We start from the raw sequence: 18,917 nt of genomic DNA, 5'->3' as shown, positions 1-18,917 counted from the left end.
AACACAGTTGGACTTATGAAACAAACACTTTTATTGACTTTAAACTGTTCTCTTTGTGAAGAGATGGGTCCCATTTAAGATTTTTGTAATACAGATAAAAATGCATAGGTTTTTTGATTGAGGATGTAAGTAAAAAGCACAAATTGGTACAAATTGCACCATGAGCATAAAGCAGAAAACACAGGGTTTCACTGAGCCACAGCTGCAGAAAGTTAAAAAACAATTTCAGTTGTTCCATCTGGAATTGTAATTGTAAGAGTGGTATGTTCTGACCGCATTATGTGCCTGTACAGACACGACGATGATTACAATAAAAGAAATGAGGATCATGATGGATGCCAGGACTGTGGACCAGATGTTGAGGCAGCGGGCAGTGGAGGCGTAGTGTCGGGCACCCTCCAGATCTCCAACCACCTTGCGGTCTCTGGCCTGAGGGGACCGAAGCATATAGATTTTTAGAAGTGATCATGCCCGACCTGAAGGGAACTTCAGCTGTCAACACTGAGCATAGACCAAATCTCAGAATCTCCTGTAAATTCTTATTTGCTGTATTTCCATGTGATTGTTTTTTCCATTTTCATCCAGTCTCGCTTTTCCCACATATAGTTTGTTTCTGTGTAATTGTTCCATCTTTGATTCTTGATCTTCAAGAATGTTGATTTTTTTCCCCTTGTCATAAGTTTTTGTGTTTTATTGGATTTTTTTTTTTTTACGGCTAATATTTTCTAAAATCCCCGTCCCCTCAGCCGTCCTCTAAATGTTCTGTCTTATTTGCTTGCAAAAAAGTTGCTAACGCCTTCGCCATTTTCCAGTAACCCTATGTGACCTTTTCAAGGGCTGACATTTGAGATTGCAAACAGTGCCAAAACTGTCTCTTTTTTCACTTTTATAATGGACACTAATAGAAATTTTGCCCATGAATGATGTAATTCAGCAATTCAGAACCACTGCGCACAAACTCACCTTGATAGAGAAGATGAGAGCCGCCAGTCCGAGGCAGCAGGGGTTTGAGTAGACGAAGCAGCACAGGGACCAGATGATGTGGTCCTTGGGGGGCTCAGAGTTGATGTTCACAGTGGTGTACTGGACCACTGTGGCTGCTCCTGGCTGTCCTGGGAGCCCGTCATACCTGCCCTGCATTGGAACAGCCTCAGCCAGGTGACCAGCAGGATTCATCGCCATTAGCTCAGCTGCAGTTTGGACTTTGAAGTGAAGTGCAAGAAGGTGCCCAGGAAATGAAGTGTCACTCTGTCAGTCTCCTTTTGAATTTTTCTGGGGGGATTAGCACAGATCTGTTTTTTTCCACAGGAAGCCAATGAGGCAAAAGCAAGCTGGCCACACTTGTGACCACAAGCAGACGAACGACACAATAACATTTATTTACGTGTAGTACTGTATCCAGTATTACATATGTTCTTTTTGCAATCAGTTTCGTGTAAAATTCAACTTTTTACATCTATACACTGGGTTTGATTTCATCCAGGTGAAACTTAAGGATACTATTGACTAATAAATTGATTTATTCCAAAAACACATGCACGGCTCACTTGCTGTGTTTAGGGCTCAGCCCCTGCTATTTCAAAGGTCTGTATACGCCACCCCTCACACACATTAGCCATTGGTACAAGTATCTGTGGAGAGAAGCAGCTCTGAAAGTGTGCCAGCTACTTTGGAAGGTTAACTTAAGGCAAAGAATGAGTAAGACATTTTCTTGAATAAATCACATTTACAACGTAAACCAGATTTTATTGACTCCATAACCACAGCTGAATCTTGTTTATGTTAGCTTGCCAGTTGTTAGCTGACATGTTCTAGCTTCTGTAATATTAATCACTGTGCAGCTGTGTGAATTGGAGCCTCTGAGAGAAGCTAACAGTTATGCATCATGTGTGTCCCCTTTAGGAAGTGCTCTTTAAAAACTTTTTATGTTTATTGGCGCGCAACAATGACATGAAATATCCACCCGTAACAGAGTGAAAAGGTAAATGCTGTGAGGATTTTCCTCAGTAAGTAATATTTCAGGACTCAAAGTGCAGAACAAAAACTGAGACAATGTCACAAAACACAAACTAGATTTATTTACAAAAAGAGGAACAAAAGGCACACTCAAACTGAGTGGAGATAACGAAAAACACCATGCTGGAGACTGAGGCTGATAGGCACACCGAGCAGGACTGAGCACGCTGAAAGAAAGAGCAGAAGAAGATCATAAGCCTAAAAAGGGCAACACAAAAATCCACTGGATAAGTTCCAGGACAACACACCAGAGCAGAACCGACAAAGGCTTTTCTTGGAGTTACTCACACTGAGACAGGACGTTCACACGGTTGAGATCAGGATGAACTGGCAACCACAAGACCAGAGAGCTTTCCCTAAATGCTGCCAGCAATCAGCTCCAACACGCCTCAGGTGTGCAGGTAATTAGTTACGGTGCATGGGGAAAGGACCGCCCATTCTCAGACAGACAGACAGACAGACAGACAGACAGACAGACAGACAAATAACACTAGGGGAAAAGGAAGGGAAGAAACACTGGGAAAAGACACCTAACAACTGCAGACAGTAATGCCACTGTGCTTACAACCACAATCTTTTTTTATGTTCAAAATCTCACTAGCACATTCAAAGAATCACAAAACACAAAAAATTGTTATCTATTTGATTTATTGACAAATGGAACTGCTCCCAGGAAACCTCAATTTGAAAACAAAGTCTGGCATTTAAACATGAGTGCCAACAGCAGTTCAGAAAACACTTCTTAGCTCTGTTTAAATTTTTGTAATACAGATAAAATGCATATCTTTTTTTTTGCTTGAGTAAGTGAAAAGGCATAAAACATACAAATTGCGCCATGAGCATAAAGCAGAAAACACAAGTTTCACTGAGCCACAGCTGCAGACAACTCCAGTACTATTTTAGTTGAAGGGCCATTCAGAATTGTGTCTGAATGTGGTGTGTGATCTGATCATATTTTGTATCTCTGCAATCATGGAGATGATTACAATAAGAGAAATGATGAAAATGATGGGTGCCAGGACTGTGGACACGATGTTGAGGCAGCGGGCAGTGGAGGCGTAGTGTCGGGCACCCTCCAGATCTCCAACCACCTTGCGGTCTCTGGCCTGAGGGGACCGAAGCATATAGATTTTTAGAAGTGATCATGCCCGACCTGAAGGGAACTTCAGCTGTCAACACTGAGCATAGACCAAATCTCAGAATCTCCTGTAAATTCTTATTTGCTGTATTTCCATGTGATTGTTTTTTCCATTTTCATCCAGTCTCGCTTTTCCCACATATAGTTTGTTTCTGTGTAATTGTTCCATCTTTGATTCTTGATCTTCAAGAATGTTGATTTATCAGATTTTTTTTCCCCTTGTCATAAGTTTTTGTGTTTTATTGTGGTGTAGTTAGTATTTTTTTATGGCTAATAATATCTAAAATCTTAAATAAGAAGATTCCCCGTCCCCTCAGCTGTCCTCTAAATGTTGTGTCTTATTTGCTTGCAAAAAAGTTGCTAACGCCTTCGCCATTTTCCAGTAAAACTATGTGACCTTTTCAAGGGCTGACATTTGAGATTGCAAACAGTGCCAAAACTGTCTCTTTTTCACTTTTATAATGGACACTAATAGAAATTTTGCCCATGAATGATGTAATTCAGCAATTCAGAACCACTGCGCACAAACTCACCTTGATAGAGAAGATGAGAGCCGCCAGTCCGAGGCAGCAGGGGTTTGAGTAGGCGAAGCAGCACAGGGACCAGATGATGTGGTCCTTGGGGGGCTCAGAGTTGATGTTCACAGTGGTGTACTGGACCACTGTGGCTGCTCCTGGCTGTCCTGGGAGCCCGTCATACCTGCCCTGCAGTGGAACAGCCTCAGCCGGGTGACCAGCAGGATTCATCGCCATTAGCTCAGCTGCAGTTTGGAGTTTGAAGTGAAGTGCAAGAAGGTGCCCAGGAAATGAAGTGTGACTGTAACTTTCTCTTTCCTTTTAGGGAAATTAACACAGATTTTTTTTACCTACAGCCAATGAGACGCACATGTGCCAGCATGCAGTACATGACTTTTTGCTTCCCCCAACAAATGAAATGAAATCTTCATCTGCCATATTTAAAAGTAAATTTGCAAAAGATGAGCAGCCAGATTGGAAGTCACTTCTGACTTCATGTAGAAATGTGGCCTCCTTTTGTTTTTTTAGGGCTGGTGGTGAGATATGTCTCCATCACAGAGCCTGAAACACAGATGGAATCTGCGTGGAAACTGGACCAGAAGCTGATACCTGTTTGTAAAGTAGAAAACCAGATCCAGACATTTCCCAGTGATTTACAAAACAAGCTGATGAGATAAAATATCAGGCCCTTTCTTGGCTAATACAAGCACTGAACAGATAAAGTTCAGAAATAGCAAGAATCTGTTGTGCTGCCATTTGATCAAATATCAAAACATCAAGCATCAGAAGTTTTTTACTCAGTCAAAATTATACACAGGACGTGATAAAACAATATTGTGGAAAGCAAGGGCAGCGTGTATACCCTTCAGTCCTCAAACTGCCACAAGCACATGCCGGAGTTATGAGCCACAAAAGTGAAACTTAAATTTATTGATAAATGAAACTGTTCTCTGAAAGCAGCCGCTGAGACACAGGCCTCACAGACAGAAAACCTCAGCTGAATAACAAGTCTGACTGCACCATCAGGAAACATGGATGAATTAAATTCAACACAACATAACATAACACAAATATAAATAAGTAGCTGCTTTGCTTGAGGATTTCAGTAAAAAGATAAAAAAATAAAGTTAACAAATTATTCCATTAGCATAAAACAGAGAAACCAAGGTATCACTGGGCCACCTGTATGCCTACAGTTACTGTAATAATGACATCGCTATGAATGAGCTTCTGAGTCCCTTAAAATTAGAAGTTTTTAGTTTACCCCTTGTTCTCTTTTCCACAGTGACCTGGAGTCTGCGGTAGGGCCAGTCACTGAGCCGGCCAGCAATCACCTCAGCCCTCTCTTGAGGAGGAAGACAAAGAGGTGATGGTGGAGGACAGTAGGTAGGATGCAGTGCAATCTTTTCTGAGCTTTTTTCTTGGAGGGGAAATGTAGTGGTGTAACATGCTGCTCTGCTGCACGTGAAAAGCAACCAGAACCTGAATGGAAATGTAGGTAAACTAGAAGTTGAAGTCATCACTTTGGGCCTATTGGATGCATTGTTATGAACTTTTGTTCAGACATTCATGGTCCTTAGAAGATGAATCCTAACGACTTGGGCAATCCCCTGACCTGCCCTGTTCCACCACCAGCAGGTTATTGAATCTGTTTATTTTTCACTTTGAATTGTTATACAATAGCTTTGGTGATCATCATCAAGTCATCATTTAGTCCAAAACTTACATACCTGCAAAAATGATGTAATGGCCGAGCTGTACTCTGTATTTAGAATTCAGCCCTAATGAGCTAGCATGTCTGCAGACTTCTTTGAGTGTGTAAAACAGACAGCACAATACATTCTGTTGATTTCTTAGTACTGTTGATCCACTCTTCACTCGCTCATCTCGAGGAAATCGAGGAGTTGCTCACTGCTGACAAAATAAGTAAAAAAAATGTGGGTACAAGAAGTACATTTAAAAACATGTTGATGTCTTTGTGAAGTTCAACTGGCAGTAGCTTACAAACATGCAGTTTGATTCGCATCAGATGTCTCTTATTATATCCTGTTATTATAAAACGGTAAAGTTTGTTGATATTTTTGTATAGGAATGGATGATTAAGTGCAGAAAATGTATGGAAGTAGTCTGTAGTATGGATTTGGGACTCGGGCTTTGTCTTGTTTTCCTAAAACTGAAATCTGAAATCAGCAGTTGCTGCTGCTGATGCTAGATTCAAAAGCCTACAGGCATGCACATGTCCAGTGGTTCACCAAACAACTGGGTCAGCTAGCAAACAGACAGAGCTCTACGGTGTCACAAAGAAAGCAGCTCGTGTCAGATCACACCTGTTTTGCTGCCATCTGATTCCTGTCACACAAACTGTGTCAAAGATTCATGAAGATGCAAACAGGCTTCAGGAGAAGAAATGAAGAGAAAAGACAGCTGCTGCCAAGCATTGATTACAAATTAATTAATACAGGCACTAAATACACATCATCTGAAAGAGGTTTACAACTCAAACAAAAGGGAAAAAAGTCAGTGGCATTCAGATCCAGAACATTCAAGAGGTTACAAATACACAACAGCAGGTTGGACAGTGATACATCTGATCATTGGCATCCTCTTGAGGATCTTTGGGGTCTCTTCACAAGATGAAAGCGACCAAGTTCATATCTTTAAACCTGATCCGGCTCATCTCCAAGCTTAGATTCTGTGATATGCCCTTCAACCCAAACAAAACCACAACAGAGGAAATTTGTGGGTAGTTGGAAAAAAAGAGTTTTGAATGCAATTTCACATGAGAGTCACCGTACATTTACCACCAATCTACATCTTTAAGTCACTCGTGTTACAAACATACAGAAGCACGGACACATGAAAACTACAATATCAAATCGAGCAACTCATAGTTGATTCTCCCAGTTTAAGGTTAAAGTCATCTGTATTTGGTAGTTTTAGTACACAAAAAGGCACTATGGAGTTTTAGCTGTAGTTAAAAAAAATTTGCTCTTCATGATTTGCTTGTCCGCGGAGATCCGCAGACGCCCGCCATCATAACTATTGTCTGTGGCGCTCAAGGAAAACTATCCAAAACTGATCACTGCTCACAGTGAGAACAAAAACAGTGGCATGAGCAAAGCTGCAGGCCAATCCTGCAGAGCAAATCAAGATTTCTACTCAATTGAACCAACATTTAGGTTTTCTTTTTGACAAACGTTATTTGAATGTTGACAGGAGACCTTTGGAACAGCCCGATTTGTTTCCTTTAAACTTCAGCTTAAGAAAAGAGTTGGACGATCATGATGTAGCAGTTCACACACAACCTGAGGAATTACAGGAAACAATCGTCACTCGTCATTGAACGGCCGTGGGGGTTACCTGATTTAATGCAAGCAAATTCAATTGCAAATAAAATAAACTACTTTTAAATTGCTTTCAAGGCTTTATGTGGTAAAAGTCAAGCACTGAAATTTGGCATGTTTCACCGATCAACAATACGCACCATGAAGCAGTTTTCATTTGTAAAAAACGAATCCCGGTGATTTTTTTTCAAAACAGCTGTTCAGTCAAGACAAATTTATTCACCAAGGTTTTATCAGAGATCAAGAGCCTTCTGAACTTTGCGACCTTTGAGAATTTTAAAGAAAATCAACTGTTTGGATTGCATGAATTGAAAATGAACTAACCCCGACCCAGACGCTACAAGGTTAATATTTCAGTCTCGTAATTGGAAAGTTAAGCCCAATCTTTTTCCTGGTAGTAGCAGTTGATAGTAAGTGCATTTGCTCTAAGATATTAGGGGGGTTCCTCCGGTGGAAATTTAAGGCATCACATCTTGGAGGACGTAGCCATGGCTGAGGCTCCTGGACGGCTGTAGACGTGCACATTTGTGGTCTGTGAGAGACAAAGTGGAAGGGACGGAGAGAGAAAGATGGTATTAATTATCAGAATGTACAGAATATGTCCAGCATAGTGAACATGCATTTAAAATGTGAAATAAAAATTGAAAACGTCCTCTGAGCAATGTGCTTAGTGTCTTAAATTCTTACATTTCTGCATTTCATCACGTGTGTTCTCACCATGTATCTGTCTTATGCTATATCTTTAAATGTGATGCATATTGGCCCTTTTGTCATTACAAAGCACTTATTAATGTGTTGTTCTGGGGGTTAGAGTAAAGGTTGGGTTATTTACATCGTAATTCCTGTAAAACAAACTTGAGGGAAAACTCTTAGATAATGGCTGAGTAGTTGTAGAATATGGTCATACAGAATAAGACATTAGTAAGTGCTTTAAAATGACTAATAAAGAGCTAATATGCTACTAAAATGCTAATCATAAGCAACTAGTTAACAGTGAATATGTGAACCTTAATGTGTTACCAAAAACAATGATGAAACCTGTATTTTGACCCATCTTTGGATCCAACAGAACAAATATTTCCAAACTCATCCTCTGAGAACAGCCCCTAGCCCTGCAATCCATCCAACGATTGTCAAGCCATTTCACTCGAAACCAGAAATGTCAAAGTCGTAATGGTGCGAGAACCATGAATGAAGGGATGGATGGAGTGACCACATCGACGTCCCTGGGAGATGGAGTATTACTGAACACTTTTTACTAGACTGGATTGGGACTGGGTTTACCTTCTGGGCCTCCTCGTTGTACTTGTTGAGAAGGGTCTGGACCCTGTTTGCATAGTCTGGATGGACAGCCTTCAAGTTCTCCACCTGCATGAAGAACAGACAGTGACACTTAAAGGCCCCGAAAACATCTTTTCTCAATCAGCCTTACTCGAAGCGTCCGCCACAGTCAGAGCCATTTCTGTTCGGCTGTTCTTGGAAAACAGGATGTCCTCTGTGCATCAATCAGGATTTAGCAACAGTTGATGACAGCTGGAGGATTGTTTGGTTACTGTCAATCGAGTTTGAGTGTTAAACTGCTAATTAATGAAACCTAAAGATGTTTTTTAACTGATGGTTATATGTTAGTTGTTTACTGTTGCAGCATAAGAATAAACATAAGAATTAAGGTTTTCAGGGGCTTAAGACAATTTCTCAACATCATCATCCGTTTTAAGAGATTCAGAGTCTGACACAGTTTTTAGCTTGTGATAGACAGTTCTGTGAAAGTGAAACCCCATAATCTGACCGCAGTGCAAAGTGAAAGTCAAACTCTTTGCAGAGAGCATCCTCCATGGAAATAAAACTGAATTCCTGAATGAAGCATAATTGCTTTGTTGTTGTGTTAGTTTGAAAATCTCTGGTGGATCTCTGTGTGATACTATGGCGGATTAATCTGGTCCAGATTTGAAGAATTTGGTTACTGTGCTTCTGCTGTTACATCCGCAGTAGCACACTGACACATGATTCAACTCTTGGTTTGATAACAGTGTTGTCCCAGTACCTTCTCTGTCTCAATAGGGACAAAACTCAAGTTACCATTTCAGTCCTCTACAACAAAAAAATTCCAGATTGTCCTGCTTGTATATAATTTGGTTTAAAGTGGTTTATCCCTCAAATACTTCGCCAACCTGCTTGTACAACATAAACAACCAGACCTCTTCAGTGAGGCCTGCAGGCAACATCCAGCCCAGCCTTGCACATATGTAGCTGATGACCCGTCTTTGGTTTTCTGCACACAAAAAAAGCTAAATGTTCTGAGAGTGCCATCAAAGATAAGTGAAGATTCACTACATACCACTATATTATTAAAAAAATAAATAATAAATTAATTAATAAATAAATAAAAATAAAATATGCTCACAGTTTTTTTCTTCTTCATTCAATTGTTTAAATTTTGTCCTTTTAAAAGTTTTGGTGTTTGTAACGCATGGTGAACCTGCCATATGCATGCAAAACATACACCCACATAACCACTTCCTGAGTGCAGCACACTGGTGCACATTTGGTGCTCTAAAAACCACATCCTTTGGTTCACCAGCCCAACAGCTATCAATCATTCTTTATCAAATAGATTTTTTTTTTTCCATCTAAAACTAAATGTCAAATGATGAACAATGCAAATCCCATTTTAAGAAAACTCTTGACATTGGATACTCAAAAAGAGTATTAAAGATTAAAGCATGGCTACACAAAAGACCGGGTGACTCCGACTGCGTGGACACTATAAGGAGACGAGGACTCACCATGCGTTTTTGGATGAAGAGCTGGGCTCCCTTCAGGGCCCCTGCCATGTTCTGGCAAAGTCTTTGGCGTTCCGCCTCGTTAAGTACCTGGGTGTAGAAGGTACGAACCTGCAATAAAACACACAGATAAAAGCTAACTACCTGGACAAAGTGATCAAATCAAAATGAGATTCGTTTATGTGCATTTAATAAAGAAACTGCAGTTTAAAAAGGAACACTATCAATGCCCTGCCAACACACTGTTAGCCAGACATGTGAATGAACAATGACCTTATTTACCTTACTGTCTTTTTAAGTTCAACAAAGTAATTGATCATTGATTGATCTTCATGTCAGGTTCATGCTCCACTATGTTCACCAGCTAGTTGCTGACATTGTCTGTCTGCAGCTTGGTGTCGGGCAGGAAGTCCACAGGAGGTTATGTGGAGCTTTTTCGCAGAAATAAATCGTGCAAGAGAGAAGTGACAAAACCAATACAGTGTACAACACAGAGCCAGAACACCAAATCAAAGAGACTGAAATTTTCGGGTGATCACTCTCTGTAGGTCAGGCACCATGTGACACCTTTCTCACACCAGTGATCACTTAATCCGTTGCAGACAGAGAAATATTGTTGAGTGCAGCCTTAGAAGAATATTTAACTGAGAACAAACTTTTTTTTTTGTGAAGAAACAGATTATATTCCATCTGGTGATGCATAAAAAATTAAATAACTGGCTAAATATACTAAACTTCAAACTTCAAACATAATTCTGTTGGAAATACTTGTTTTTAAATGATTTGCTATAGAATAATGAGCACAGTTAACGGTTACCTCGTAAAACTAGTGAAGAGTTGAAGGTTTTAGTTCAGACTGTTTTTAATTAAATCTTTTTTAGACTTCAAAATTTCCTCAAGATTTTAGATGGCGCCACAGTTCCTCAATCAGGAGAACAGTGGCTGAGGTGAGCTTTAATTTATATGAAAGCTTTATATGAAAGAAACACAACAGATTGCTTTGCCCTCTGTCCCTTAATATCTCAGCACATCAAAGTTCAGCTGGGAAGTGTGTGAATGAATATATGTGATACTCAGATCAAAAACACACTTATCTACCTTTTGTGTGCACAAATGGCGGCCATGTTTACCTGTGTGACGTTGTCGTCATCTGCGCTGTTATAACGTGCCACATCTGGAGACACCTTGAACTTGGACTCCATAAAGTGAGGCTGGGCGTCTGGGGCACTGAAGCTGTTGGGATAGTAGTTTGGAGCACCACCTAGAGTCCAGACAGACCAAACACTGGTGAGTTGGGTAGGAAGAAAAGAAATGCTGTTGGCTTGAATGTGTCATTTGTCAAACATTTGATTCAGTCTAAATGGCGACATCTGTTGGGCAACAATTGGTACTGCATCTGCATGGAAGAGTTAAAGGACAGTTTCACCAAAAATCCAAGCGCAGTACAATATTAGCAGTTTTGTGGCTGTCATTCTTGATATTTTGTTCACTAAAGCTCACATTATAAACACTGATACATGCTGTCAAAATACTCATATGTTCTATCATCATCTCAACTGTTTTAACTGCACTAATTGCTCAAAGTTAAAAATAATTCTTTGGTATTCTCCAGGATACTGGTTAGCCACAGTGGTGAGCCACCAGTATTTTAACGGTGGGGTGCATCCCGTCTTCTGATCAAAGTTACAGATGATGGCCTGAATGATGTGATCAGCGATCATGCAAATTTCCTGCCTGCGTCTAGCTTCACCTTCTGATTTAACAGTTAAGAATATTGGTACACAAAGAAACACACGCAGGCTGGACTTTGACTTACCTTGGTTGTCAAACATGCACATCGGACCGTCACGCTGGTAGTTGGTCACACGGGCCCTGAAGGGGCAGTTGACGGGGATCTGCAGGTAATTGGCTCCCAGCCGGTGTCGGTGTGTGTCTGGGTAGGAGAACAGACGACCCTACACAAAGACAAGGTGGAGTATCACACCACTGTAGATCTCTACTGTCAGAGAGGGACTCCACAGCATGTGGGTTCTGAATAGTTTGCTACTGGGTGTTGACCGAATATAAAGAAAAAAACAGGTAAGTGTTTCAACAACATGTGAAAGATTTTAAGATTCAGCATTTAATTATCTATTCAATCTGACAGACGAAGATGTCGGGGCAAAGTCTGCTGTGGCGTTACCTGCAGCATCTTGTCGGGGCTCGCCTCGATGCCCGGTGGCATGTTGCTGGGGTCAAAGGCCAGCTGCTCCACCTCTGCAAAGTAGTTGACTGGGTTCCGGTTGAGTACCATTTTGCCCACAGGGATCAGAGGGTATTCTTTATGTGACCAAACCTGAATGAGAAAAGTCCATTAGCTGAAAAATACTGTAGCCCACTGCTGGGCTGAATCATTCCTGTAAACACCTGCTGCTTTTGTACACTGGGAGGCTAAATCACAACTTACAAAAAGTGACACAAAGTGATATGAAAATGAAGCTGCTGAGACCACACAGTCCAAATGCAAATTTTACAGCTGCCCCAGAGATGTTCATCAAGACACTGCTTTCTATGAATTTATAAAATATGCAATTAAACCATGCTACAGTTGCGCAGTAACAGCTTGAACTTTTTATTTGGTTATCTTCACCCTGTAACTGCTATAGAGTTCTAAAAATGTTTCTCTGCTGCGTCTGAAGCTGTTTTCACAGAGGGGCATTCTAAGCGACTTTGCCCACACATCCTGTATATTAAATGTGTACATGTGTGAATCAGCTGGTATTTCTGGTGTCAACTAGCGAGGGTAACAACTTTTAATCAACTATTAGACTAATCGCACACATTTTTACAGCTGCTGTGTAGGGATGTGGTACCTTGGTAAGATCGAACGGGTTGAACTGGAACTTCTCAGCCTGCTCGAAAGTCATGACCTGGATGAAGAAGGTCCAGGATGGGAAGTTGCCATTGGCAATGGCGTTGAACAAGTCTCCAATGGCATAATCTGGGTTGGTGGAAGCCAGGTGCTCTGCCTCCTCGACCGACAGGTTCTTTATTCCTTGATCAGTCTAAAAAACATCCACGCAGGACATAACAGATGACATAACCAAGCAACACCAAAATCCCAGCAGGTGGATCTATGAAGTTAAATAAGGGCTAAACGTAGGCTCAAACTGACCTTGTAGTGGAACTTGCAGTAGAAACACTCGCCGTCAGCATTGACCAGTTTGAAGGTGTGAGAGCCGTAGCCGTTCATGTGACGGTGGCCATCAGGCAAACCTCGATCACTGAACAGGAAAGACACCTGTGCAAGAGATACGGGACAGAAGACACAACATAATGACGAGGCCTGCAAAGCTTTCTGTGCCAACTACTGTCGATGTAAACCAAACGATTTCTGCAACTATAAATACAATGAGGCAGCTATCAACTGCAACACTTCATTATCGGAGAATATTTTGTCAACGTTAATTGAAAATAGTGCCATGAACTGAGTCATTTCCCTCCCTGATATACTTGTCTGTACGCTTGGCTAGAATCTGTCTTCAACATCAGCCTCAGGCTCGGCGGCAGCTACCTGATGCAGACTCTCAGGTCTCAGGCTCCAGAAGTCCCACACCATGTCGGGGTCTTTCATGTGGGTCTGGGGATTGCGCTTCTGGGAGTGGATGAAGGATGGGAACTGCACAGGGTAAAGAGGGCCGATCAATGTCATGTATGTTTTATACTTGATTCATACTCACAGAAAGATTGTTATTAAATGTGTATTGTGCTGCAGGATGACATAGAGGTTTGGCTTCTGTGTGTTTCTTTCTGGAATTCATTAAACTGTTGGTTTTTAACAACCTGTGACTGATGAAACTAATTCTGAAAACTCTTCCTTTATCTGTTTACATGTTTGAAAGAAAACTTCAGACTCATTCACCACTAAAGTAATGCAGAGTCACTTTGGCTCACACACCTGCAGTACTCCCACTCACCAGCATGGCGTCCCTGATGAAGAAAATGGGGGTGTTGTTGCCTGTCAGGTCCCAGTTGCCATCCTCAGTGTAAAATTTGACTGCAAAGCCTCGGGGGTCTCGCACTGTGTCTGCTGATCCTGATTCGCCGGCTGAAATACAATGAAAATGAGAGAAACCACGTCACTCATATATTATACAAATGCACACAAGGCGCTGATAAAGCCATTGTTCTTAATTCAAAGTAAATTATAGCTTCAACAATTAGTTCATCAACCGATTAGTCAATCCACAGAAAAAAAAGCTGCCAACTGTTTTGATGATTCATTCATCTTTCAAGTACAAGTGCTTTAAATTTGATGACCTGCTTCTCAAATGTGAGAATCTGCTGCTTTTCTTTGTCTTACATTAAACTGAATATTTTTGGGTTGTGGACCACCGGTCAGATAAAGCAAACAAGACAGGGTGGTCTTTGTAGCTGTGATCTCAGTTGATAAAAGACATGCAATCTTAAACTCTTGCTTGTACTAATCCTGTTTTTCCCCTCACCTTAATTTATTCAGGGGAGTTTCGCTGAGAGCAATGTGCTCAGATCACATTCACACCTGGAAACTGCTCAATACAAACACAGTCTGACCTGCCAGCCACTGAACAGGTGGGGTTTAGGCAAGCCCCTAAATATAAGTAAACTCCAGGGCCAATGACTGTGTTAAACTAAAAGTAGCCTATACTGAAACAACCAGCGTCCTCATTAAATCTTAAAATCAATGACTAGTTTCACTCATTTTAGAGCAGATACAAATCCAAAGTTTAAGATCTACTAATATGAAATAGGTCAAATATCATATTTCTATACCAAGTGCTCTGAAACTGTCATGACACTGTATTTTTAGTTTAACATATTCTCCTGCTACAGTCAGTCTGTGTTTGTGCCAAAAAAGTCTTTATTGGGCAGCACGATGAGGGAAAGTTTAAGCTGACATCTATTCAAGACATAACAGCACCTGCTTTATTGATACAAACCCAAAGAACACAACTCCATTCCATTAAAATACTGCAAATAAAGAGGATGACAAAGGTTTAAAACCCAGAAAGAAACTAATAATACATACTATGAAAAAAATCAATGCATCAATGCATAACCAGCACATACAGGGGGGAATCGACCCACTTCAGTTTGCTTACCAAGCAGGGAAAGGTGTGGATGACGCCAAGCTTTTTATTCTTAACTGTCTCTACAGACATCTGGAAAAGCATCAAGCCCACGCTCAGCTTCTATTTGCAGACTTTTCCTCGGCTTTTAACCTGATGCAGCCGCATCTTTTATTGAGTAGACTAATAAGTGATTTTAATCTGCCCCACCAGGTTGTTTTATGGTTGTCAGACTTTTTAACCAACAGGAAGCAGAGGGTTCTTGTAAATAGCTGTGTCTCAGACTCCTTAGCCCTGTCCACCGGTTCACCACAAGGGTGTGTCCTCTCCCCTTTACTTCTATCTTATATACAGACGAATGCAGGAGTGTCAAGAAAGGCAGCTACCTCATCAAATTTTCTGATGACACTGCACTGTTGTCTCTTCTTCAAGGATCTGAATCAGGACATGGGGAGGCTCTTGTTGATTTTGTTTCATGGTGTGACAGGAACTATTTAGACCTAAATGTGTCCAAAACTAAGGAGCTGATAATTGATTTTAGACGCAACAAAAACACAGCCACAGACAGTACCATTCATGGTGAAATTGTGGAAAGGGTATCCTCATATAAGTATTTAGGAACCTTTTTTAATGAGACCCTGAAATTTGATTTAAATACTGAAGATATTGTGAAGCGAGGGCAACAGAGAATTCATCTTTTACGGAAACTAAACTCATTTTCTGTCAGTCCTGCCATCCTCTGTCGTTTTTATCAGTCCCTTATCGAAAGTCTCTTGTGTTTTTCTTTTATCTGTTGGTTCCCCAACCTTACACTGCGAGATAAAAACAGCTTGCACAACATCATAAAAACTTGCTCCAAGATAACTGGAGTGAAACTGAGGGATCTGGCAAGTTTTTGTGACCAACAGACTTTGAGGAAGGCAGAACTTATCCTCTCATCTCCTGGTCATGTGCTGGCCAGTGAATTTTCTCTGTTGCCCTCAGGCCGTCGCTATGTTTCACCAGTCTGTAGGACCAACCACTTTTTGAAGTCTTTTATCCCCTCTGCCATTCGTCTTTTAAATTCTTCATAAGGTCTTCTCTTATTCCTTTACTATGTTATTCTTACATAAGGAATATTTGACTTGATTTTATTGATTACTGACCCTCCCATTGTTGATTCCACTGTATTCCTTGGTATTTTATTTGAACTTTTTTTTTTTTTTTTTTTTTTTTACCTTTCCTTGTGTGCACTTGTATTTTGTATTGTTGCAAGCTGTTCATAACAATTGCCCCTGGTGGGATTAATAAAGTTGTCTGTATCTGTATCTGTATCTGTATCTGTATCTGTATCTGTATCTAATATGCGCTTTCTATTGGCTCTTTACTCTGAGTTTCCAGGTGGGAAAAAATTTAAACTGAACTGTCCTTAAAAGAAATTTCACACCATTTTGGATATTTTAGGAGGAAAACTGTAAACAACAACAAGGTATAAATCACACCTAAAACATTACATGTTTGTTCTTACCCACGGTGGAGAAACGGACAGCGATAGGCGTCGTCTTGCCGACATGCTCAAACACTTTGGCCTTGGAGTAGCGAGTGATGTCGTGAGTCACCTCGAAGTATCCGAATGCCCCTACATCACGTAGGAAAAGTAATAAGGCATGTTTTTATTAGGTACACACATTCATATCAGCTTAAACACGTCTGGCTCAAAGTTGACTACTCTGTTATATCACCATGCACTGGGAGGAAAGCAGCTCCCCCCAGAGAAGGACAACAGACAGAGGTTGCTCAATATCTGCCCAAAGTCTTTGACCTCGATCCAGAAAGTTTGCAAAGACCAGACTTTAACCGGAGCTTATCCACAAACAAGAAAGAACCTCATTTGCTTTCTGCCTACTTTTTTGTGAGCTCGCTCTGCTGACTTTGCACCAATGTCAAGTCACTTCTTAACTAAATGCAGTCATACTTTATGTTGCAGGTCTTTCCAACATGAGGCACTGGTCTGAATATTATTCTGTGCTGGAGAAAATAGTCAAAAATAAAATGAGGCCAAATAATCTCAACTCAGCGCTGACCAGGACCATCAATCACAGTTTAAAGCTCAGAAAAATCTTCATTGGTCATGAATGAAAAATCTGTGTATGATTTAAGGAAAACACCAATGATCTTTATGAAGTTTTGGGTCTCCTCTTTGATTGCATAAAAAACCCTAATCTGACCTGAGAGAGTGTTTTGTCTTGACGGAGCCCACAGCTCACCTGCCCCCTTGGCATGCACCACTCTCTCTGGGATCCGTTCCCGGTCAAAGTGGGCCATCTCATCTGTGAAGACCACATCTTGGACCAGCAGAGGACCCCTCGGTCCTGCAGTCTGCAGGTTCAGCTTGTCTCCAACAGGATGGCCGGCCCCTGTGGTCAGCGTGTCTGGCCTCTGTTGCACACAGAATCCACGTTAAACAACAAAACACTCAGTCAGGCAGGATACGTATGTCAGGGCAATTACAAGGCACTTTGTGTGTGCACATATCACAGACTAAATCTTAAATCATGTTAAACAGACTGCAGACTGATTTCTGTCAGTCAGTATGTCAACTCTAATGTTTAGAAATTCCTCCATAGAGCTGAGATGAGTCGATGACAGAAAACTTGCCTGAAAAATGAGAGTATGTGAGCAAGCGTGCACATTTCTGCAGCTGATGCTTGCAGTGTTTCAGCAGAAGTGCTGAAAATCAAAACCTGGATTTTAATGTGCTTCATGAAATCACATGAACTTCCAAACTTAATCTGCTCCCTTTTGATTATTTTCACAGATAAAAAAACACTAAATCCAGACGAACATGCAGTAGTTGCACTACAACACGGTAACTTTAGGGGACAGCAGCAGTTTGCTCTGATGTGAGCTGGTTATGTAACACACAGGGGTGAAGTTCAACCACAAATAAGCCTCTGGACAATGACCTACTTCATATCTTTACACTGAAATGCACTCCTTTAGTACATAAAAGCAGTTTTCGTGCTCATTTTATGTCTGAAAAGGTGTCTGAGAAACGGTTGGTGGTTAACGCCACTTGATATTATGAGAATTAGTCGAGTCGTTACAGTTTAGCCTGTAACACGTAGCTAACTGCTGCCGGCAGGTTTGCTAATGAGTCCTTTGCAATAACAACGACTATAAAATGCCCCTAAACATCCAGTTAACGGTAATATGTTGACTGCTAGTACATATTTTATTAACATGTCTGCAAAGTCAAACTTCAATGTTAGCTCGCCCGGTATGCTAGCTATCGTGTTCGGCCGTTAACGTTAGCTTGTTACCCCAAACGACCTCTCACCCATTTATACCGTCATGCAGCGCTGCGCAGCGAAAAAACACTTCAAATGCAGGGCATCTACAGACCTGAGAGCCTCTGTTCTCCTTCCATAGCTTCATCTGATCGGTAGCTTTATCTCTGTTGTCAGCCATCTCGACAGGTCAGCGCTGCAGGACGTTCAGACGACAAACTGCTCGGGAGGTGATGTGGAGAAAAGCGTTGTCTGTGTATCCCGGGGAAGGAAATTTCTTCCTGGACTTTGCTCAATGTGGCACCGCCCCCTCTTGCACCCCTCTCCTCTGATTGGCTGAGAAGAGGAAATTGACCTACTTTCCATGAGAGCTGCAGGAGAAAGCACTAAAGCAGAGGATGTCTATCGTGTTTATGTAACTCAGTATGTTACCATTCCTGCAGCTCAGTTTTCACAGCTGCACCTCCTGCACAGATCACTAAATCTAGCAAACTAGTTACTAATGCTGTCAAATAAATAGTATAGTGTAAAAAGTGTCCTGAAGTAGACATATATTTTGTTGAAAGTGACAACATAAAAATACTGATAAAATCATACTCTGGAAGAGTATTTGAGTAAATGCATAACTGCATTGATGGGAATCAGCTTCTGTCTGACAGCATCATGAACTCTATGAACATCCCATTGTGATTCTCTGACAAAGTGAGACTTTGAGGCGTTTTGTATTGCGAGTTTTGAAAACTGACTCTCCATTCTGGAAATTGA

The 18,917-nt window shown here is 41.1% G+C and overlaps 4 protein-coding genes across 4 annotated transcripts in view; all 4 read right to left on the bottom strand.

The window, feature by feature from the left end:
* The window catches only part of LOC139337241 (uncharacterized oxidoreductase YjmC-like), a 297,202-nt gene that overhangs the window by 41,619 nt on the left and 236,666 nt on the right, over nt 1-18,917 (bottom strand). The gene's annotated exons all lie outside the window — the stretch shown is intronic.
* Nucleotides 166-1,241, bottom strand: LOC139337794 (dispanin subfamily A member 2b-like). Its single transcript, XM_070972560.1, has 2 exons — nt 964-1,241; nt 166-429 (listed from the first exon to the last, which is right to left on the bottom strand). Exons 1-2 carry the CDS (start codon nt 1,180-1,182, stop codon nt 226-228), a joined length of 423 nt encoding a protein of 140 aa, XP_070828661.1. The 5' UTR covers nt 1,183-1,241; the 3' UTR covers nt 166-225.
* On the bottom strand, nt 2,687-3,962 carry LOC139337845 (interferon-induced transmembrane protein 1-like). Its single transcript, XM_070972631.1, has 2 exons — nt 3,688-3,962; nt 2,687-3,122 (listed from the first exon to the last, which is right to left on the bottom strand). The coding sequence occupies exons 1-2, from the start codon at nt 3,904-3,906 to the stop codon at nt 2,916-2,918; spliced, it is 426 nt and encodes a 141-aa protein (XP_070828732.1). The 5' UTR covers nt 3,907-3,962; the 3' UTR covers nt 2,687-2,915.
* On the bottom strand, nt 6,095-18,467 carry cat (catalase). Its single transcript, XM_070971744.1, has 13 exons — nt 18,268-18,467; nt 17,130-17,301; nt 16,391-16,501; nt 13,753-13,883; nt 13,350-13,454; nt 12,951-13,076; nt 12,649-12,840; nt 11,979-12,131; nt 11,613-11,751; nt 10,927-11,057; nt 9,800-9,907; nt 8,298-8,381; nt 6,095-7,545 (listed from the first exon to the last, which is right to left on the bottom strand). Exons 1-13 carry the CDS (start codon nt 18,331-18,333, stop codon nt 7,480-7,482), a joined length of 1,584 nt encoding a protein of 527 aa, XP_070827845.1. The 5' UTR covers nt 18,334-18,467; the 3' UTR covers nt 6,095-7,479.

Source organism: Chaetodon trifascialis, chromosome 10 (assembly GCF_039877785.1).
Source record: "Chaetodon trifascialis isolate fChaTrf1 chromosome 10, fChaTrf1.hap1, whole genome shotgun sequence".
Taxonomy (NCBI): Eukaryota; Metazoa; Chordata; class Actinopteri; order Chaetodontiformes; family Chaetodontidae; genus Chaetodon; species Chaetodon trifascialis.
This window is presented reverse-complemented; position numbering and strand designations above follow the sequence as displayed.

Bases quoted from the DNA above. Each gene is read 5' to 3' on its own strand.
- LOC139337794 (XM_070972560.1), bottom strand. From the start codon at position 1,182: ATGGCGATGAATCCTGCTGGTCACCTGGCTGAGGCTGTTCCAATGCAG. The intron at 430-963 runs GTGAGTTTGTGC...CGGTCCCCTCAG, and splicing joins CTCTCATCTTCTCTATCAAG to GCCAGAGACCGCAAGGTGGT.
- LOC139337845 (XM_070972631.1), bottom strand. From the start codon at position 3,906: ATGGCGATGAATCCTGCTGGTCACCCGGCTGAGGCTGTTCCACTGCAG. The intron at 3,123-3,687 runs GTGAGTTTGTGC...CGGTCCCCTCAG, and splicing joins CTCTCATCTTCTCTATCAAG to GCCAGAGACCGCAAGGTGGT.
- cat (XM_070971744.1), bottom strand. From the start codon at position 18,333: ATGGCTGACAACAGAGATAAAGCTACCGATCAGATGAAGCTATGGAAG. The intron at 11,058-11,612 runs GTAAGTCAAAGT...TCTGGACTCTAG, and splicing joins GTGCATGTTTGACAACCAAG to GTGGTGCTCCAAACTACTAT. The intron at 7,546-8,297 runs GTAAACCCAGTC...TGTCTCTCACAG, and splicing joins ACAACGAGGAGGCCCAGAAG to ACCACAAATGTGCACGTCTA.